At 30.6% G+C, this 22,553-nt stretch overlaps 4 protein-coding genes and 1 non-coding gene across 8 annotated transcripts; 3 read left to right on the top strand and 2 right to left on the bottom strand.

Annotated features, from left to right (window-relative positions):
- The first annotated feature begins 285 nt into the window (after positions 1-285).
- On the top strand, positions 286-4,580 carry LOC138337597 (G-type lectin S-receptor-like serine/threonine-protein kinase At4g27290). Of its 3 annotated transcripts, none has more exons than XM_069287555.1 (8): positions 286-1,796; positions 1,939-2,255; positions 2,810-2,926; positions 3,030-3,154; positions 3,223-3,433; positions 3,523-3,760; positions 3,848-3,998; positions 4,088-4,580. In XM_069287555.1, the coding sequence occupies exons 1-8, from the start codon at positions 847-849 to the stop codon at positions 4,391-4,393; spliced, it is 2,415 nt and encodes an 804-aa protein (XP_069143656.1). In that variant the 5' UTR covers positions 286-846; the 3' UTR covers positions 4,394-4,580. The 3 variants fall into 3 exon arrangements, with proteins under 3 accessions (XP_069143656.1, XP_069143657.1, XP_069143658.1); XM_069287556.1 differs by having other exon boundaries at positions 749-1,796; positions 2,031-2,255; XM_069287557.1 differs by lacking the exons at positions 286-1,796; positions 1,939-2,255; positions 2,810-2,926; positions 3,223-3,433 and having other exon boundaries at positions 3,036-3,154.
- Positions 4,581-7,953: 3,373 nt separating this feature from the next.
- On the top strand, positions 7,954-8,295 carry LOC101265256 (calcium-binding protein PBP1). The gene has a single exon (XM_004244129.2). The coding sequence runs from the start codon at positions 7,954-7,956 to the stop codon at positions 8,293-8,295; it is 342 nt and encodes a 113-aa protein (XP_004244177.1).
- Positions 8,296-10,764: 2,469 nt separating this feature from the next.
- LOC101265561 (universal stress protein PHOS34) lies at positions 10,765-14,359 on the bottom strand. The gene is made up of 2 exons (XM_004244130.5): positions 13,336-14,359; positions 10,765-11,012 (listed from the first exon to the last, which is right to left on the bottom strand). Exons 1-2 carry the CDS (start codon positions 14,054-14,056, stop codon positions 11,005-11,007), a joined length of 729 nt encoding a protein of 242 aa, XP_004244178.1. The 5' UTR covers positions 14,057-14,359; the 3' UTR covers positions 10,765-11,004.
- Positions 14,257-14,338, top strand: TRNAS-AGA (transfer RNA serine (anticodon AGA)). Its single transcript has one exon. It is a non-coding gene; the product is annotated as a tRNA-Ser (tRNA).
- A 1,607-nt stretch (positions 14,360-15,966) lies between the features above and the next one.
- On the bottom strand, positions 15,967-17,982 carry SPL (SPOROCYTELESS/NOOZLE-like protein). Of its 2 annotated transcripts, none has more exons than XM_026031811.2 (3): positions 16,815-17,982; positions 16,592-16,711; positions 15,967-16,506 (listed from the first exon to the last, which is right to left on the bottom strand). In XM_026031811.2, exons 1-3 carry the CDS (start codon positions 17,421-17,423, stop codon positions 16,177-16,179), a joined length of 1,059 nt encoding a protein of 352 aa, XP_025887596.2. In that variant the 5' UTR covers positions 17,424-17,982; the 3' UTR covers positions 15,967-16,176.
- Positions 17,983-22,553: the final 4,571 nt, after the last annotated feature.

Below are 22,553 nucleotides of genomic sequence, written 5' to 3'. Positions count from 1 at the left end.
ACAGATTGTAATAGAGCATGTTTAGGTAATAAAATGAGTAACAATATGCCACAATTTAATCATGATTAAGTTTTAATAGTTTTAAAATCACTTCAAATCATTATTTTAATCATATGATTAGTCAACAGCGTGCAACTTTGGGACTCTAATTAGCCGCCTCTATGCCCTCTCAATAGAAAAGTTGAAACAATTACTGCTACTCAACTAATCAGTAAATTAAATTAATTAAACAAAGAAGCGGTGATAGACCTTTATTAATAAGGATTTGTTTGGTTGAAGAGATTTGGGGTTATTTCCAATATAAAATTCATACTAAAATTATGAATTTATCAATATATCTCATATAAAAAAGATGAGATCATTTTATCTAGTAATAATCGCAAAATTATAATCTTAACACAACCTTATTTTGAATCAAATGACTGGTGTTCTTAATTTTGTTTTGAATCAAACGACCTGCGTTATCGAAAATCAAATACTTTCACATCCACGAGATGTAGCCTAGTAGTCCACAAAGTTGGTCCGTAATTATTAGCCTCAAATTGAAACATGAAAAAGTCGGAGAACATATTCCGGCTTTGATGTGAATAACTGGGTATTTGTGCTGGTGAGAGATAGTGTAATTAGTCCAGGTGTGCCTGACTATTATTTTAATAGAAGAGTTTTTCTTTTCATATTCTGTTTAAGAGGAATATTTAACATGACTTTGTGTTAATTCTAAAGTGGTGGGCAGAAAAACTCAATTTTTGTCAATCAAATAAATCTTTTGTTATTACTAATTTTTATATCAACTATGTTGAGGCTCAAAGGCCTTAACATTGTCAATCAAAAAAAAAATCAGAATTTATGAAAGGCCTATTTTCTTTATGCATTTGCTACCAATTTCTCTTCATTTTACTAACTTCTGCAGCATTAGACACAATCACTACAGATAAATCCATTAGAGATGGTGACACAATTGTTTCAGCTGGAGGGGTTTATGAGCTTGGATTTTTCAGCCCTGGAAATTCGAAGAATCATTACGTTGGCATATGGTACAAGAAAATATCAAATGGAACTGTTGTCTGGGTTGCAAACAGAAGCATTCCACTTAATGACACTTCAGGAGTGTTAACACTTAATCCCAATGGAATTCTTGTACTTGTTGATAAATCCAATGTCTCAATTTGGTCATCAAACTCATCAAGATTGTTAAAGAATCCAAAAGCACGGTTACTGGATTCAGGGAACCTTGTTGTCAGTGATGGAAATGATAGAGGCCTGGAAAATAATTTCGCGTGGCAGAGTTTTGACTATCCAGGAAATACTTTGTTACCTGGTATGAGGCTAGGAAAAGATTTTGTCACGGGAATGAATTGGCATTTAACGTCATGGAAGAGCACAGATGATCCTACTCCTGGTGATTATGTAGATCGTGTTGATTCACATGGATATCCACAATTGTTTGTGTGGAAAAATTCATCTATAGTATTTAGCTCAGGGCCATGGAATGGTATTGCATTTAGTGGTAGTCCTAATAATAAACCAAATACATATTACAGTTTCGAGTTTGTTATTAATCAGCAGGAAATTTACTACACATATACAATTAAGAATGACTCCATACCCACCAGGGTGGTGCTCAATCCGTCTGGTGTGCTAGAACACCTAACATGGATAGAGCGCAGTCAGAGCTGGTTTCTCTACTTGACAGCACAATTTGATAATTGTGATCGTTTTGGTTTATGTGGACCTTATTCAAGTTGCAACATCAATAACTCCCCTCCATGTGACTGTTTGAAAGGTTTTGAGCCTAGGTTTGTATTTGTTAAACTATCGTATCATCTCACATTAAGCTATCAGAGAGAGCACACTTATGAATTTTGAATACTTATCTTTTCACACGGCCCTCATGTGTGTGCTTGATTCTTTTTTTGTTACTTAATTATGCCTTCACAGGTATCCTCAAGATTCTGCAACAGAGTGGTCTAGTGGTTGCATAAGGAGAACTTCTTTGGATTGTACCCATGATGGTTTTCTTAAATTTTCAGGTATCAAAATGCCTGATTCTAGAAACTCCTGGTATAATGACAGCATGAACCTTGAAGATTGCGAGAAAATGTGCTTGGCTGATTGCAATTGTACAGCCTACTCAGATCTTGATGTTAGAAATGGCGGAAGTGGATGCTTACTATGGTTTGGTGAACTCATAGATATACGCGGGTTCAGCCAAAATGAACAAAACCTGTTTGTGAGAGTTGCAGCTTCAGAATTAGGTAATGATCCCACTCTGCACCATTTTCTCCTTTTGTTGTACAATATAAATAAACAACTATTTAGAATTGAAGTAATTCTACTATCTTATTTACTTGATAGACATTGAAATTGTTTATCAGCCATTAAATGGCTGCACATCTACAATTGTTTCCCCATAAGGAGGGAGCTGATAGTCTAGTACAAACGTATCCATCTACTAGCTGTACGCATTTGCTTCTCAGATCATCCACTAGTCCCCGTTGTTGCAGACTTTCTTTTGTATAGAGTTTGACACTGGCAGCTATATTCAGAATGAATAACCATATAGAAGAGCAAAGATTGTTACGTAACTGTTTCCTCCAAGGGATTTTAGGAATGCTGGCTCTTAGCTTCTGATGTGCTAGACCTCATGGAAGATCAAAAATGTTAACAGAGGGGGATGGTCGTACACACTCCTTTAATAGTTAGTACTGATTAGCAAGTCTGCAGAGCTTCCAAGCAAAATAACAAGTAATACTATCAATGCAATTCATTACTGATATGGCCAACTCATATGTAAATTGAACATATTCAGACAGGAAGGGGAGGAGAAAGAGGGCAGCCCTGATTGGCGTCATTTCAGCAGTGGTAGCAACATTTATCCTCAGCTTTTTAGCTTGGTTTTACTTCCGAAGAAGGAAAAGAAGAAGAGGTATATATATACTTGAGATACTCTTGTCTATCTGGCTGACATTGTTCGCCTTTACCAAATTCTCATTGATATCATGTTTGTGGCGGGCGAATGTTATTGACAGGCTTAGAAGTTGAAAATGAGGACATGGAGCTTCCATTGTTTGATTTAGTTACTGTTACTACTGCTACTGATAACTTCTCTTCTGCTAATGTGATTGGAGAGGGAGGCTTTGGACCGGTTTACAAGGTAAATCAACTTTGATACTCGACGTCTAGCTAGAAGTGGCATCTTTGACTCTTGATAGAAAATTGCAGGGTATCCTACCAAATGGACAAGATATTGCAGTAAAGAGACTATCGAAGCATTCTGGACAAGGCTTTCAAGAGTTAAAAAATGAAATCGTTCTCATTTCCAAGCTGCAACATAGAAACCTTGTCAAGCTATTGGGTTGCTGCCTTGAAGGAGAAGAAAGGATGCTAATCTATGAGTTCATGCCCAATGCTAGCTTGGACTATTTCATTTTTGGTCTCATTTTCATGATTCATTAACTAAATACTACTTAATAAGTCCTCAATATCTCTGCATCACTCAACAATTAGTTATACATTGTGCAGATTCAAGTAGAAAAGCATCACTTGCATGGAAGAACCGTTTTGAAATTGCTATGGGAATATCTCGAGGTCTTCTTTACCTTCACCAGGATTCAAGATTACGAATTATTCACAGAGATCTCAAGACCAGCAACATTTTATTAGATACTGACATGAATGCCAAAATTTCGGACTTTGGCCTTGCCAAAATTTTTGGTGGAGATCAAGTGGAAGGAAAAACTAAAAGAGTAATAGGGACATAGTAAGTTTCTACACATCGTTAAATCATAGAATCTTTATTACTATTCAATCAGTACATCATGAGCATAAATATATTGAGTTGATGCAGTGGATATATGTCCCCGGAATATGCTGTTGATGGGAAATATTCCGTAAAATCAGATGTATTCAGCATTGGCGTAATCATTCTTGAAATAGTCAGTGGCAGAAAGAACAGGAAATTTCGTCATTTGGAACATCATCACAATCTCTTGGGACATGTAAGCACAAAACTTCATTCCCTTTATTCACTCTTAGCTTCCAATTGTGATTACAACTGTATGACTGTGTTGTTCTGTTTGTAATTTAGGCATGGTTACTTTGGATTGAAGGCAACGCGTTGGAACTGATAGACGAATGTATCAAAGAATCCTTTTCAGAATCTCAAGTGTTGAGATGCATCCAGGTTGGTTTGTTATGCGTCCAAAAACTCCCCGAGGATAGGCCTACAATGGCATCAGTAGTTTTCTGGTTAGGCAATGAAGGTCTGGTTCTTCCTCAACCAAAGCAACCTGGTTTTTTCATTGAGAGGAATTCAATGGAATCAACTAAATCATCAACTGATGAAGGATATCTAAGTAACAACGTATCGATAACAATCCTGGAGCCAAGATAGATATAAGTTCCAACAATTGGAACTTTTGAAGTGTATCCACTTTGTCCTGTTTTGTCAAACATTGATAGTGTATATGTGACTATATATGAGGTGAATTGACATGTATTCTTTCTGTACAATAAGAGATGTAATGAATTTGCCTATTCTGAGTTACTAGCAAGAAGAACTATAGTTATAACTCTTCAGCATATAAATCGTGTTCATCGATATGTTAGGTTCTAAGCAGAATGAGCATCATGATAACTTAGCCCTCAGCAGGAGCGGAATATCACACTGTATATTCTAATAGAATCTTCTTAGTGAAAAATCCTGACTCTACTACTTTCCATTGACATAACTTCTAAAATAAGTCAAATTGACACTTGATAAAACCTGAGTAAAATGCATATTACAAATGTATAGATTTCACAATAATGTTTAAAAAAATTGCATATGTAAAACAAATGAATAAGAAATTTAGGTCATTTATGCATATATACACTCAAGTTTATGGAGTATGAATGATTGTATATATGAAGAAGATATTATTATTATTAAAAGGAAGTTGCATTGAAATTTCCTGTTCTCCTTGTGGGAAGCAACAAATATGATGGTTCATGTTTTTGTCCCTTTAATGTTATAACATTTTAACTTTATTTAATGATACCTTTAATTTTGTGTTGTTTTGTGGTTTAAGGAAACACCCAGGAATATTCATGTACTTTCTGTATATACAGTGTCCCAAATATACTTAGATCATAACTAATGTCTTTTTGCAATCTTACAAATTAGTGGCATTACTAAATCCCCTCCAAAAATTATAAAGTATTGTGCTAGCAATTAGTGTTATATAGTTTGTCATATAGTTGTGCTACCATTATTGAAATAATTGGTTGATCAAATATTTTGGGTACTATATACCACTGAAATATAGTTAAACTGTTACAAGATCTTTATCTGCTCTGATATCATATTGAAGCGTGTGATCATTTCATCTAAAACCTTATAAGTTGTTAAAGAGCATACACTAATGGGCCTTGATTAACCAATCACATAGAAGTTCTTTTTGATATGAATGACGATCAGAACCTTTGCCTATAGCGATATCATGCATGTTGACATGTGACCATTTTATCTTAGTTTATTTTCTAACAGTAAATAGGATTAAACATAGGGTAATTGCAAGTAAAAACCAGAAAAGTGTCACATGATGCACTAATAATCTTGTCAATCTAAAAAAATAATTATCAATATTAATTCGATCATTTTTATGAGAGTGTTATAAGAATGGTCCCCCTTATATGTAATACGCGAAGGCAGCTGAGCCATAATTATTTTATCGCTATAATTTTAGTAAATTAATTAACAACACAAGTATGAAAAAATAGGCTAAAAAGAAAGTAATTTTATATTTAAAAAATTAACATAGTTATGATTTATGAACCACCCATATTATTACATGTTTAACACTATAGATTTCGAAAATTTATTTTATTTCATTAAATTTTTATAATAAATTAAATAATGTGACATAAATTAAAACAAAGAACGGATGAAATGAGTTTGGCCAAAACACAGAGAAAGATAGATTGTGACTCAACGTACTGAGGGAAATAATTTAGTACGTACGTTTCCTTCCATTTCCGTATTTTTAATTTTAGCTCTATCGAAAAAGAAATGTTATAAGAGATGAATTTTAAATTATATGATAAGTGTTATTTTAGAGTATATTATAGAAAACATAAATGGTCACTTTTTCATGGTGGACCAATGGTGTCATATTGTCAATAATATGGTTCGAATAGTTATTATTAAAAAAATTATATCTTTAATTTTATTATGTCTTAATCGATTTTTTTTCGATGTTGATATAAATTTAATAATTTTTTAATTATATTGAATTTATGAATTTTAAATTAATGTATAATTAAGTTTGAATATATTATTTATATATATTAAAGTGAATTTTTAAAAATAAATATAGATCAAAATTACTGAATTTTGTAATGTAGGTATATAAAATTCTAAATCTACATGTGAGAGGGTTTGCAGCAACAACTTTTTGTTCTTAACTAATTATTTCCACGTTTCTTTTAATTTCTATTTATTTCTTGTTTTTCTTTGTCTCATTTATATTAATTTTCAAGAGCCGCTCAAGTATATTAGTGACCTAAAATAAAAATTAAATGGGACTTTAAATTTAAATTGTTAATAACTTTTATATAATTGATTTTTCTAGTTTTCAATTTATATAACCATTCTTATTTTAAATTATTTTTCATGAGATATAGTATTCTACAAACAATATTCAATATTTGTTAAAAATAATAAGTTAAAGTTTATTATTATAAAAAATGAGATCCCTTAAATTTGGAGGCCTAAGGCACATGTCTTTTTCTTAACACTGTCGAGTCACCCTGTTAATTTCAAATTCTGTGAAACATTAGTTTCATCAATCTTGTTACTGATTTTTTTTCTTAAATTTGTTTTTTGTTCCAACATAATTAACAGAATATACATTACAAGACGAGTTACTCCCTCCAAACCAAAAAAAAAAGTGTCAAAAATCAAGAAAAAAATAAAACTATACTAATCCTAATTTCTTATTGCTTCAATAAAAGAATCAAACAAGCCACGTAATTTAGGGAAATATAAAGGATAATTTGTTCAAATAATCAATGATTAATGTTATTAAATGATTTTTTTAAGCATGTATTAAAATCTTAAAAGACACATATTTAAATTAGATGGATTAATCCCTTATCCCTCACCCCCTCCCAATATTTTTTAAAATGTATTATTTGTTACTGTTTTATATATGATTTATTAGTTGCACTTAATGAAGGTGTAAGTACGTTGTCCATCGATAATTTATGTTGTTTTTTTAAGTGAAAAGAACAAATTACACTAGCTAGCAAAGGTACACAATTAATTATTGATTCAAATTTAGCAATAATATTCATTGTGTATGGAAATGGGCAGAATTTGCCCTAGTTAGTAGAAGCAATTATAGAAATGTTATCTCAATACACATGCATGTACAGTAAAAACACACGTACACATCGTTATCATTTACGTTAGTCCGTTGGACAAAGCATCTCGTATAAGCAGAGTTCAGGGAAGAATTGCACCCCAAGCCCTAAGGAATCGGATGTGGGGTAGACAGTCAACCTAATGCAAACATTAGTGACTGTATTTTCACAACTGGAACATGTGACCTAGCTATATAGCTCACATGGACGGAGATAACTTTATCATTACTCTGAGGTTCGTACAACCCATCGTTTTCATTCAAATCTTTAAAAAAATCTAGAAAGAGTAGTGTGTGAGAGGTTTTCATGTAAATCTCACTAAAAACCAATTCCTCTTTTACAAAGTGTACTGTTCTTTCAAATGATTCCTCATGCAACTTCCAGGAAGGATAGAATCTTACAAGCCAACAACTTAACAACATCCACACATTTATTTCCTTCACTATATATACACACACATACATATATATATATATATATACACACACACAAACAACACATACACACAACACATACACACACACAACATCTCTTTAGTGATCGCGAAAAATGGAAGATCCTTATGGATTTGAAGATCATTTCCCTTCAATGATGGAGAGATTAGGCGCGGAAGGATTCATGAGGGAGCTTTGCAATGGATTTTGTTTACTTATGGATGTGAGTATAGGGCTAATAACATATGAAAGTTTGAAGAGAAACACTATGAATCTTGGTTTAAATGATTTAAGAGATGATGAGTTGATTTACATGTTGGCTGAAGGAGATTTGGATGGTGATGGAGCACTTAATCAAATGGAATTTTGTATTCTCATGTTTAGATTGAGTCCTGGTTTAATGGATGGATCTAAGCAATACATGGATGATGTGGGGCTTATTCATTTCCAACCCTAACTAGGTTTTTTATTAATTCCTTAATTTGTGTGTTTTATTGATGTAACTTGTATTAATATCATGAGAGATATGATGATGATGATGAAGATCTTATGCCAAATAAATAATTCTCCATGTATATCTATTTGTGTGTGTTGATTTGAAGGAGTGATGATTATTAATTATCAAACTACAATATCAGGCATTTCCAACTTCATAATGTTTCATCTTTTGTACGTTTGTTCAGTAAAATAATGAAGGATATGCCTTATTAATGGGGAATAGATGAAAGGGTTTGTTATATGTTGTCTAGGTCGATTAGAAGGTGTAAAAACATCTCGATTCTTTTTAAATTATTTTATTTTGGGATGGATGATTAATTTGGGGCTTATGATTCCCAACCCTAATTTAATTAATTTCTATGTTATGTATGTAACTAGTACTAATTAATATCATGAGGAGATGATATCTTATTCCTAATTCTCCATGTATATTGATTATTTGAAGGAGTGATATAATTAACTATCACATTACATGTATATCGATTTCATAATGTTTCTCATCATATTTCGTTGTTCTAGTGAAGGATATTTCAATACTAATAAAAAAAGAAATGAAATGATTTGTTATATGTTGTTTCGATCGATCAGAAGGTACGAAAACATTTCATTTCTTCTTCGTTTTATTTGCTTTGGATAGATGTTAGTAATACATGCATGGATGATTTGAATTGGGGCTTATGATTTCCAACCCTAGTTTAATTTAACTTAATTATCTATTAATATCATAAGAGATTATGCCAAATAAATTATACTCCATGTATACCTATGTGCCTTAATTTGAAGGAGTGAAGATCATTAATGATTATATATTATATCAAGTATTTTGATTTCATAATGTTTCTATAGGTATCTTATGAGTAAAATAGTGAAGTATATTTCATTACTTCAACTTTCTGATGTTAGTATTCTCTCGTGCTTCTGTTTTTCCGCTATACAGTGAAGTGAAGGATATTCTATTAGTAATAGAAAAAAAAAAAAGATGAACAAAATATCTTATATATTCTTCTTAGAGGTAAAAAAATATTAGAAGTATAATTCGATATATACCACTTTACTAGAAAATTTTGAATTAAATCTTTAACACATTTTAATTTAACCTTGAGAAAAAAATAGTGAAATCGAAATTTTTATCAAGGTAATTTAAAATATAAAGAATTAACTTTGGAAAGAAGCCAAGAAGATTCATTATGTTTGTCTGTTTTGTCATATGATATAAAAGATATGGATAAAACATTATATGAATTAATATATATTGAATAATGGCAGTACCTATCACTAAAGTACAACGCATGCATTATATGCGATACCAATAACCGAAGCTTCATCATTTTATTAATAAGTATATCTTCTCACGTTTGCTTCAGAAAGCATGTTCCTTAGAGACGGTTACGGAGTCACATAGAAGCAAGGGGTTTATTCAAAAAAAAATTGTAAAAAATTATACAGTTCATATAAAATTAAAATTATTTTTATGTATATATAGTTATATTGAATCTTTAGGCATGACTTTCTGCTATAGTGATTTCTTCATATTTTAAATTCCTTAGTAAATATTCTTGCTCCGCCTCTGAGTTGGAGATCATTTGAAAACAACTTAATATATAATTTTTTTCATTTTCCCCTTGTTAATAAACTTTGATAGTAACACAAATGATATGGTATATTTAAGAGCTTCTGTGAAGAGAATTCAGATTAAAAAGAATTTCAAATATCATAGCCTGATTTTGCTTCTTTTTTACTAAATCAAACTTGTAGACTATTGTTTTTTTATTTAAAACGTTTTTCTTGTTTGAAATAATGTTTTCTTTAATAAAAATGGACTGAATTTGGAATAATGTTTTCTGTAATAGTAAGGGAATAAAGAAAAGCATGTGTAAATATTAAAATCCAAAACAATACGTTATATTATATTATATATACATTGATAGAAAGTTGAAACCGCTTATATTCTTTTTCTTTCAACAATATATATCCACTCTCATATTCAACATGTACTGTATTTGTCGTTTTTAATGGTCATGTAGTGGCCCCTGACATGACATCAAATTATTGATCGTTATTTTGTTATGAATCTTAATTTTCACACATTTCGACTAATTTCACCATATATTTATCAACTCCTATCAAATTCGCACCAAAGCTAGAACATATTGAAAAAATCATTTAGTATTTTCTTTTTGTCTCTGCTGACTCTTCTTTTGTTTGAAATCCCTTATTTTATTTTTCTACAAAAATTATGTTGCTGGTCAGGATTTTAAATGATTGTTGGGAAAGTAGAAACCTTTATTTCGATCTCAAATCACACGTCCAAAACACAAATCTAAAACTTCATATGTTGATGCATAATACTACTAACATCCATCAGTACAAGCCAGCGATTCTCTAATGCATAACCAGACTGGTAATGAATGACTAATGAGAGAAGTCATAAAAAAGTTTTAGATTGCACAGCAAGTATCCAAAGGCAATCAAGTGACAATATTGTGAAGATGATAACCATAGTAGATACAATCATCAAGAAGAAACCATAATAAGTTGATGTTGCGAGAGACGAGCTACAACAGTTCATATACATAAAATGACTCCAGATGTCACAAAGGTCCTACTGGTTCTTGTAGGAAGCTGGTCAATACAAGTGCAAACCAAGGGAAGACCTCGTCCACCTTCATTATGAATCTGTCAAAAAGAATCAAGAACAGCTTAGCAAAGCAGTAGGAGATGGGAGTAATTGGAGTCGTAAAATAATGGAGATGAGAATAAGTGAAAGGAGGAGCTATAAAAGTTGATTCAAACCTCTCAATAATCTTGAAAAGCAGACTCCACAAACTAATTAATGATACTCGAAGATCAACACAGAAAAAAAGTAATACAACTGAGGATGTGTTCAGCCAGTTTGTAACTATCTGCACGACAATTTCATTTCTAAACGGAATCTCACATACTCATTGATGGTGTGTTTTCCCCCTGTTTGGTTGGTCAAAATGTTTTGAAAAAACGTCCTCTAGGAAAACAAATTCCTTATAATTCTGAAATTAATGTAAATTTTGGAGATTTGAATAACATCCTTCAACTGTTCTCTCTTGTATCAACTCTACTAGAAGAATAGACTTCAAAAAGGTAAATGGGCAATTACTTTCAATGTGACAAACTTATTTCTTAAATCGACGCAACTGCATCATAAATGGTTAAAGAAGCAAGTATCCTTGGAAAAGGGCTAGTGCAACTTCCACACTTGCCATCACTTGAAGAAATTGAAATTACATAAAATGTGAGTAAATATGACAGATATTGGTTGCATTCATTTCATTTCTTTCTTTTTTCTGATGAAGTTAGATGTTTTCATCACTGGCATCAAGGATATGCAAAACCATTCATCTTATTTTCATTAACTCCTTGACTAAAACCAGAAAGGGAATCAACCAAAAGAAACCACGTCTTCCTGAATCAGTACTGCATCTTAAAAGAACTGAAACCTTCTTCCAATCAGAATTGTCAGTGTTTCTGTGCAAGTAAACTAAATCTGATGAATAATAATATAATAATAGCCTCAAATGTCTACACCACTTTCCATGCTTAAAGGAGATCTTTCTGGCTTAACAAGCATATACACCATAGGGTTGTCTATCCTTTCATCACCCGGAACCAAAACACTCTTTATGTACACTTTTTCTTTCCCAACTAATCTTAAGGTAAGTTAACAGTTTCATGGTAAGCATGTGGATGATAAAAAGAACAGCATCTAGAAGACTAGAGCAGAGCCAAATCATTAAAAAGCTGACCTTGGATTTTGCTCACACTTGGAAATACCAAATTAGGGCATACATGTCGCTTGATAGGTGACAAATTTGAAAAGGCGGCTTTGGACTTGGTATTTAATTGATCACAACTTCACTCTTCTTCTTTTTTTCCTTTCTCTTCTTCTTTTATTACTAGGATCAGATTTACCACCAGTTCACTCATTGAAAGATGGTAATCCCCTTCAGAGAAAACCTAAAGTCGTGGTTAGGTAACAAACCATGAAATATGTGACGATTGGTTGATTCGAGATCTTGTCTTGGGTAATGGATTTGTTGATTCAAGATAACTCATAATTCCAACCATTTTTGTATTTTTTGGACCTTTCAACCCATAAGTCCAACCTTAAATTGAACTTTAACACGAATTTACTACAACACGACATTTGGAAACTAGAAGAGAATTAGCTTTAGGATTTAACTCACATGACTGTTATTCTAAAACAGGCTTAACCCGTGTTATTCTCTCAGAACTAAGCACCTGCCTACCCAAAATAATTCCTATTCACATTTCTGGTAATTTATGCACCCAGGATTCCTATGTATGATGTCAATAACAGAGAAAACAATCATGACCACATTACATTTTGCCCCAAATTATTACGGAAATCAAGTCTATGAATCATAAAAGCATTAAGCTCATCCTTATATATTTAAACAAAAACAGCCTGCAACATTCCAAAATAGAACCGGTTATTTTTGTCAATCGAGACAAATAACAGGAACAGAAACATAAATTAAACCTATTAAAAGATGGGGATGAAAATGTACTAGAAAATTTTATGAGGATGGAGGAACTAACAATGGTCGGGGAGGAAAAAGACCTCACTTTTTTTTCAGTTAAGAGTGGAGAAAGGAGGAATGCTGAATTTCGAATTCAGTATCCCCACTTACTTCCTTTCAACTTCTCAATTAATATTACTCCTACATAGTTGAACTTAACTTTATAGTACAATGTCCAATATCAAACAGAAAATTAACAAGAAATCAGTCCTCTCTAACCTGATTGTTCGTTTAGGAGCAGAGTAACTGTTAAAGGAGAAAACTATCAAGGAAGCACAACATTAACTGATTGCTATTATACATGAAGATCATCAAAAACATAATAGAATACTTAATAATGAAGAAATAAGCATAAAGAACAACATTTGATAATCCAAATCAAAGAAAAATGCTTAAATGAAAAATAGTAACAATCGGCATACCTTTTCGATCCTCAGAAGCATCATGGTACTCAGCTTCCTCCTCGTCTTCTTCAGCAGCTGAAGCAACAGAAACCACGGGCTCTACAACAGCATTTCCAGCATCCTTATCATCGGGATACCTAACAACCACAACAGGACAAACACAGTGCCTAACACAATAATCACTAACACTCCCAAGTCTTCCATCACTCCCCCTCTTAGTAGCTCCAAATCCTCGACTCCCCATAATAACAGCACTAAGCCCTAACCTCTCAACCTCAAGACACAACCTCTCCCTCATATCATGATCCTTAACAATATGGATCTTAAACGGAATCTGAGCATCAACCAAAGGCTGAGCTAAATCAGACGCTTTAGTAGTAGTAAACGTATCGAAATCATCCTCAAGCTTCCTCTGACTCTCCTCATTCTCCGTATCAACAATAGATAACTCAACAGATCCCCAATCAGCACCGTAGAGTACGGAAGTTGGACGGACGTGAACAAGGATAACAGCGTCACCAGGACGGAGGTACTGATTGACAGCCCACTTAACGGCGAAAGCAGACTCGTCGCTTAGATCGACGGCGATTCCGATCCTCCGCTGAGCTCCGGCGGTAGGTGTATCAGTGATGGAAGGGGTGGTGGGTGGGGGAAAACGTGGAGAAGATGATTTGATTTTGATGTTAGCTAGACGGGGGAGATCGGAATCGGGGGTGGGGGATGGGGGTTGTTGCTGCATTCTTATGGGAGTTGACCTTTTCTTTTCTTTTGAATTGATTTTGTTTGTTTGATTTGATGCTTGTTTATCGCTATGGCAGCGAGAATTGCTCTATTTGATGATGATGAAGAAGGAGGAGGAGGAGGAATATGAGAGAATCTAGAAGGGGAATAATTGATTAACTGTTGATGAGTGACAAAAGGTTTGTGTAGAAGCATGAGGTGGACGTGCCGGAGTGGTTATCGGGCATGACTAGAAATCATGTGGGCTCTGCCCGCGCAGGTTCGAATCCTGCCGTCCACGTTTTTTTCATTATTCCGATTCTAGGTAGGAAGGTTAGTTTTCGAAAGAAGGTGTGCTCTAGTGGTCAATGAACAAAACCCGAACGTCTCTGCTCTATTTTGTTCGATGAAAAAGTTAGTAGGGTTATATTAGTCAAATTACACTAAGAGTGCATGACCTTACCCCGACAAACAATTGTGGATGGAGGGAGTACTTGTTTTCGAAAGAAAGAAGTTGTTTGATCAACATTTAAAAATTTTGAAGGTAATTCTTTTCATCTGTCCTATCCTTGGGGGATAGAGTTATTATTTGTCCTATCCTTGGTCGATGGAGTTATTTAATACGTGTTTTCGAAAGAAGTTACGTTGTTTAATCGACATCAAAAAAAAAAATAAGGTACTCTTTCTTGGTAGAGTTATTTAGTATAGATGATTCTTTTTATTTGTCCTAACTTTGATGAATAGAGTTATTTAGTACTTATTGCTAATGGAAATGACATATATACCTTCATCTCTCCTAACCTTGATAAATATATTTAGTACTTATTGCTAATGGATGAAAGGTGGCACATATCCTTTCTACTTTTATTGGAGTTCACGAATCCGCTATTCCTCTCTAGGTAAAGATTTATTGAAGTTCATATAGTTAATTAATTGAATTATCAAGATTTTATGAAATCCAATATAAATATCGAACATGAAGCGAGTATCAAAAAAAAAAGTTTGAGTAGCCCTAAGTTTTTACTGAGAGTCTCACTGCATATTAACACTCATTACATGCATGAGGGTACTTGAAGCAGAGCCACAAATTAAAGCAGCTAGCTAGCATGCAGGCTGCAAATAGCCACATCGATCTACTACTACAATGAGCCACCAGTTGAAGCTCATATATACACTAACACTACTGACTACTTTCATGGATTTACATATATACGGTTTACTGAATACCTATTATTGCCTCTTTCCCATTCCTTTTTTGAACACTCACTTTTTACACTCTCATTAAGCTTGCCTATCTTTTTTCGTCTGTCTCAATTTATGTGATATCAAAAATAATTTTGAATAATAAAAAGTAAAATAATTTACATCTATACTCACTTCTAGACTGCCATAAAGCACTTTTTTTCTTTTGTTTTTTTAGTGTCTGATCAGTATATTATGCTTGACTCCCATAAAGAGATACTCTTCTATTGTATTCCTTTTGGTTTAATTAGTGGCTACCCCTTTTAAGGAAAATATACAAACTCTCTCTTTTGTAAATATTAATTACCTACCCCCTTGTTTAATTACACCCCCACCCCACCATAATAAATACTAGCTTGCTAGGGTTTTGGTAGATTATGCTTCCACTGGACTTGCAACAGATTAAGACATAGAGAGACAGGAAGGAGTTTATAGATTTTAGATTCTAGAAAAGATAGGTTTTGGATATGTTATTTATACTATATTATAATCGTGATCTTTAGACCAGCTTACGTTATTATACATCTAAACTAATTTTAGTCTATGTTATTGTTTTCAATCCGTCCCGCATAATTTGAAACAATTGATCATGAACTCTTAAATAAATATAAGATCTAGAAAGAAAAAAAATAGTGAAGCATCTACATCTCACTGACACACAATCCCAAGAGTAGAGAGAAAGAGATATAGATACAATAAAAACCCAGAAAATGTATTGCTCCATTTTGGAGAAGTAATAACAAGTAGTACTAGCTAATTCAGATAAACCAAAATGGTAAAAATAAAGTAGTGTTTGGGTTTTTCATCAGATAAATTTTCACACAAGTGTGAAAAGACAAAATTCAGAGAAATTAAACCATATACTTTTTCAAATGATTCTGTAGAAAGAAAAAAAAACTAACAAGAAAGCTTCAGTGAAAGATCAATGGAACTGGTAGGTGTAGTAGTAGTAGTAGTATCTGCAGCCCAAGATATTGTAGTAACAGAAGAAGCTTCACCATTAATAATATTTCCAGTTGCTGCTGCTGCAGCAGCAAATGAAGAAGATTCTGGTGAATTATAAGCATTCATCGTCGTTGCTTCATTCTCGAAACAACTTTTGTAAGTATTAGTGCTTTTGCTGCTGATTTTTTCTGGAAAAAAATCATACTCCATCATTACTGCTCCTTCATCGGATGACAACGCGGATGAACTTCCCTTTCTATGGATTGCCACAATCTCTACGCCCTACAAATCACTTAGTTTTCAGTTTTTCGAAGCGAACAATTGAATAACATTAGGGCTAGCTAGTGCAATTTTATTTTTGTTTTACCTTTTGTTGATGGCTAGGTAAACTGTATGAGTGAAGCAAAGGCTTTGTTCCAGAATCTTCCTTTTCTCTGATCATGTCCTCCATATGAACGCTAATTTCTTCTCCATTGATCATGCGTTTCTTCTTATGATAACGAAGAAGGAAAATGTGAATAAATTACCAAAATTATAAATTAAATTAAAAAAAATGGAAGGAGAACAATTTGCGTTTTATATACTCATACTTTGTTGCATGATCGGCAGCGATCGGAGAAACATGAGTTGTTGCTGCTAAACAGATTTGGCATTGGATACAGCTCCTTTGATTTCTCAGTACTGGGCTTAGAAGTTGCAAATCCGTAGAGATTCATCTGAGATTGAAACTGATGATGATCATGAGAAGAAATCATCAACTGATTTGTACTACTAGATCCAATAAACCCAGTATTCACAACTTTTTGTTGCATAAAAAAATCATTAGGGCTCACTGCACACAATTTGGGGAACTGAAGTACTGGTGAAGAGTTCAAAATAGAATTACTATAATTTCCAGGATCAGCACTAGCACTACCACCGCCGGTAAATGATGAAAGAGGAGTTAAATTAGGGAAATTGTTATTAGAGTAATACTGATGATTATGATGAACGCCATGGATAGTACTGTTTTTTATCTGATCTTGTACTCGAAGACGTTCGAGTTGTTCAACTCCCATTCCTCTTTGTGGTTGCTTCTTCTTCTTCTGTCCATTTTTACTCGACCTTCTACGTCCTCCCGTTGAGGTCTGGTTCATTGTTTGATGATTTTCCTGAGGAATAGGATGATGATCTAAAGAAAACTGAAGAGAAGTAGCCATTTTCAATGGAACAGTAGTTGAAATTTTGTGAGTTGGTGGGGTGGGGAAGAGGCAGTAAGAAAGGTGTTTTTGGTGCAGAGAAAAAACACCAGAGAGACTACAGATGAGAAATGCAACAGAACATGGTCTGGCTAGCTATGGTGTTTTTATCTGTTACTGATCTTGTTGTCTTTTATACACACATAATATGTGATTATTTTCTTTTTTTTAATTTCTTTTTTTACTCTGACCAGGGAAAGTGATATATATAGTACAATTATAAATTAACAGTTATTTCTGGTGGTTTAACTTTCTTTTATTTGAGTTTAAAGTAATACAAGTAATAATTTTTATTTAAATCTCAGGTACATGTAGATTTTTTTTTTTTTTTTTTGGAATGATTTGTTAATTTCTATGGTGATTATATTGGGTTTTATTATACTTGAATTTGATGAAATTAAGTCTAGAATTTTTAAAATAACTTCACGAGTTAATGATAAGGTATTCATACACTATCTTCTTCCCAACTTTGTCTTGTAGTATTTTGCTAAATATTTTTGTTGTTTACTAAAAAGTAATTTATAATTTAATTTTTAAATATTTTATTTGTGAATTTAATTAAGATGTGTATTAACGATATAATTATTCAAAGATATTTATATATTAGCCCTTCTTTGTAATATTTAAAAAGGAACACATGACAGTATGATGTAATAGTATAAAAATATTTTATTCGGTAAGTATATACAATTTAAATTGTTTATTGATTATCTATTTATGATCACTAATTATTGAGCCTGGTTTCTAATTAGATCAGAAAAGTAATATGTGATACATTAAAAAAAAGGTCTTTGGACAAAATTAATTAATATAATTATTTCTTCAAACTTTAATTATTTTTCTCTGCTAAAAGAATCTTACAAAGAAAATTGCAAATTGAATTTAAAAGGAGCCTAAGTATTCAACAGTACTGACGAACGAGTTATCGAGTATTTGGATTAGATTAAAAGTTATTCAAATCTATTTTTGAGTTATTTTTGACTTTTGAAAGTGTTTGACAAATATAAAAATAACTTAAAATAAGTTAGAAAATATTTCGCAGGATTAAAAATAATTTAAAATAAGTTAAAAACCAAAAGTAATTTTTTATTTTAAATGTAAATACATTTTTTAAATCAATTTAAACAAGCTCTTATTATTGTTTCTTGTCCCTCAAATTTTTAAAGAGTTTTAAAAACCTTTGAAGGATAAATGTACAGTTCTAATGTCAAATTTCCAAAATTTATTTATTTATAAAATATTTTTTAAAAGAACAATCAATTTGTGTTCAAAAGCTAAATTTCTTTAACTTTTTGAAATAAAAAACTTTTGGTACATGTACTATGTTAAAGAGCATTTTAATTTTTTTCTTCCAAAAATTTAGCCAAACACTCATTTTCTAAAGCTGATATTCTAAACTTTTTATGGATTCATAATAACTACAAAAATTACTTATATACACATATTAAAATACCTAATAAAATCAATTATTATTATAAATTAATTTAAAATTACTATAAAATATTATAAACTTTATATATCGAATCGATTAAACATGTTTGAATATTAATCAAACTAACTACTACGGTAAAGAAAAAATAACATTAAAAAGTTGTAAAGAGCCTAAACAAACAGTTGTAATTCTCCATACATTACTTATATTAAAACAGCAAAAGAGATGATTGTGTATTGTCAGTTGAGAACAAGTATATCAAATAAATGCAGTTTAAGAAAAAGGCCTTATGGATATGTTTTTTTATTTTATTTTAATTATATATATTGAGGTCCCCCTAGCTATATAGTCTATGACTATATATATCTTACATAATTAGTAACAAATCATTGCAGAAATATTCTTTTTCAAGGTGAAAAAATAGCATACATAGACCCAAAAGTGTATACTCCTAGAAAGAAAAAAAACACCCAAAAATCTATCTTGTATTAGTAACAAATCATTGCTTCAACATTTTCTTTTTTTCAACATGAGAAAAATAATATATATATACTCAACAATAAGAAAGGTGTTTTCTTGTATGCACACATTGACCTTAGCTACTCTCTTTTCTTGCACGTAAATATATATATCGAGTATAAATATATAAACTTATCTATATCGAGTATTTATATCGAATCAATATAATTTATTAGGATTAAATAAACGAACTCTATAATCAAACTGTTTGACTCAAACCACATGCACAAATTGATGTAAATGTTTGATATGAATAAGTTTCTACCCTATCAATATTACATATATGGTTTTTCATTTATTTACTACATTTGTAATTTGTTATGTGATAGGAAAACATTTTTATAATGGAAAATGTAAATAATATTATATAATAGGCAATTAATTATATATGAAATTTATCGGTAATATCTAGTTAACTCGTCCTTTATAGCTTCAAGTCAATTAATTTTTTATATAATTCATCGTCAGTCTACAATTAAATGAAATTAGCATTAAACTTTTATTATTTAACTACGAAACTTCGTCCATCGCTAATTGTTTTCTTATAGTGAATGTTAGTTATATCACACATCATAATTTTGCTTGTCTATTTCCTTGCGGCACTAGCAAATAATTTCATTTTCGTTCTTGATTTGAAAGTAATTTTAATTAGACCATATACTCGAAAGTTGATAGGTATATGCGATTTTTTTTTTGGTCAAAAAAATTAGATACATAAAATTCAGTTATTTCACGTTAAAATACTATTAACAAGAAGGATAAATACAATAAATGAATTACTAACAAGTGTATATACAATTCTCTTTTTGGTCAAAGAACTTAAATACGTAAAATTTACTTATTTTACGATAAAATTCTGTTAACAAGAAGAATCAATATATATATAAATGAGAATCATAGAGGAGCTGATGTGGCACCTCTCTATGGCCTCCATTCCAATTTCTTTTTTTTCTCTTTTTTTTTTATATTTTTTTTCATTTCTTTTCATTAAATAATTTGTTTATTAATTAAAAAATTCATTCATATTTATTATTCTAATTATACTTAATAAGTTACAACAAAACCTCCATCTATTTACATTCCCTACTTAAATAATATGTCTTTTCAACTTATTTTTAATTATTCTTATGGTTTACACAAACTATAAATAACAACTATCTATGTTCAATGATCATTCTCATTTTCTCATTCTTTCTTTTTATTAGTATAGTTTTTTCCTCTTTTACATTTTTTTCTTCATCTTTTTCATCAATCATGTACTTAATAAGTTCACCATATGATTTTCATATTGATAAAGATCATAGATATATTCTTCAAGATTCATCAAATTGATGTTTGCATTAGTTTGGTACAAGTTTATGAAAATGAAGAAGGAATCATAATTATTTCAAGATTTCATCAAGAAGATGGTCATATTAGTAAAAAAGTTTGAATGATTTTCAAATATTTTGAAGATTAATTCATTCATGTATTGTTTTGATTATATTTTTTAGTTAGATATATAATTTCATGTTATTCAACAAAAGTTTAATTATGAAACTCTACTAATCAACACATTAGAAAGCTCAATTAACATTATTTTCTTCATTTTACTTTGCTCTTTTTCTTCTTCTTCTTCTTCTTCTTCTTCTTCTCATTATTATTATTATTATTATTATTATTATTATTATTATTATTATTATTATTATTATGAATGAAGATGAAAAGTTATATAGTTCTATTTTTATGTAATTTTTTCGTCAAGTTCTAATTAATATTTAAATTTTTGTCACAGTTGAAAAATATAATATTGCACATGATACATTTCTTATAGCTATTGCATATCGATGTCCCTAAAAAATATATGATGTAGTTTATCATATTAAAAAATAGTCATAGATTGAACAAAAAATAAATTAATCATTTTTTAGTACTTTTAAAAAATTTAATGAATAAATAAATTATTTAATGAAAAAAATGAAGAAATTTTGTTTCCCTTAGTCACATTAATTATATTAAAACTAAAAAGTGTAATTTATTTAACTTCTTTTAATTATTGAAAATGAGAAACATAAAAAAAAGTGATGTGACATTTATCTTCTCTTTATTGACCTTTTTTCTTATTTAAATTAATAATTTTTGTAAAAGTAATTTACTTAATTAATTAAAAATAATTTTTATTAATAGAGAAACATTTACAATAAAAACTTTTCACGTAATACTTTATTAAGAGTAAATAATAATCATCCATAACGCACATCTAATTTTCAATCCTAATAGATTAATTTTCCACTTTTTTTTCCTTTTTTTTTTTGACCTTCTTCTAATTATAATTTTAGAATAACAATTTTAAAAAAATATTTTAAGTTATTTTTTCTTTATTATTTACTTACAACCAATATATCTATTTACATATAAAGTTAGAATGTTAGAAATAAATAAGATGATGTGGTACATTTCTATCACCTCCGATCACATTTATCTTCTCTCTAAATTATTTAGCATATTTTTTATTTTTCTTCACCAGTGTGATATTGTAAAATATATTTTCAAAATTTCCTCTTCAAATAATTACTTAATAGTATTATTTTGCATAATTAACACTTTTTTTTTATATATGTAACTTTTATTTTTAACTGTTAATTGTTAATTAATAATATTCATGACTTCAAAACCTTTCATGTGGATAACCCCCTAAATCAATTAATGTGCAAGTTATATAGTTTTTTTTTATCTAACTTAGTTGCTACAAGTAACAATTTTAAAGAGATTTTCTATAGAGTTTTTGTATTTTATTAGTATTTTTTATATATTATAAATTTATAAGTGTTTATTAACAGTTTGATATATTGCAACAGTTGTTTTTTTTTCCGTTCTGTAATAATAATTATTGTGTTGCTATTTTTTTTTAAAAAAATATTGAATGTTTTCTTTTCATATTAGATTCATGTTAAATTAAAAAAATTAAGTAGAGCCGCATAAACTAAAAGAAAATTTTCATGAAATTATTTTTCTTTCTTTACATGTTTCTAAAGATAACATACGAAATAGATTATACGAAATCAACTATATTTAAAATATTAAAAGCATAGATAGTGAACAACAAGTTGAAAAATATAATTTATTGGGTTTAATGATAATAATATTTGACTCGATATATT

Source organism: Solanum lycopersicum, chromosome 7 (genome assembly GCF_036512215.1).
Source record: "Solanum lycopersicum chromosome 7, SLM_r2.1".
In the NCBI taxonomy this organism is placed as follows: Eukaryota; Viridiplantae; Streptophyta; class Magnoliopsida; order Solanales; family Solanaceae; genus Solanum; species Solanum lycopersicum.
Note: the sequence above shows the minus strand (reverse complement) of the source record. Positions and strands in the feature narration are given on the sequence as shown.

Bases quoted from the DNA above. Each gene is read 5' to 3' on its own strand.
- LOC138337597 (XM_069287555.1), top strand. From the start codon at position 847: ATGAAAGGCCTATTTTCTTTATGCATTTGCTACCAATTTCTCTTCATT. The intron at 2,927-3,029 runs GTATATATATAC...TGTTATTGACAG, and splicing joins AAGAAGGAAAAGAAGAAGAG to GCTTAGAAGTTGAAAATGAG. The intron at 3,155-3,222 runs GTAAATCAACTT...AGAAAATTGCAG, and splicing joins GCTTTGGACCGGTTTACAAG to GGTATCCTACCAAATGGACA.
- LOC101265256 (XM_004244129.2), top strand. From the start codon at position 7,954: ATGGAAGATCCTTATGGATTTGAAGATCATTTCCCTTCAATGATGGAG.
- LOC101265561 (XM_004244130.5), bottom strand. From the start codon at position 14,056: ATGCAGCAACAACCCCCATCCCCCACCCCCGATTCCGATCTCCCCCGT.
- SPL (XM_026031811.2), bottom strand. From the start codon at position 17,423: ATGGCTACTTCTCTTCAGTTTTCTTTAGATCATCATCCTATTCCTCAG. The intron at 16,712-16,814 runs GTATGAGTATAT...TATCATAAGAAG, and splicing joins GCTGCCGATCATGCAACAAA to AAACGCATGATCAATGGAGA. The intron at 16,507-16,591 runs GTAAAACAAAAA...AGTGATTTGTAG, and splicing joins TACCTAGCCATCAACAAAAG to GGCGTAGAGATTGTGGCAAT.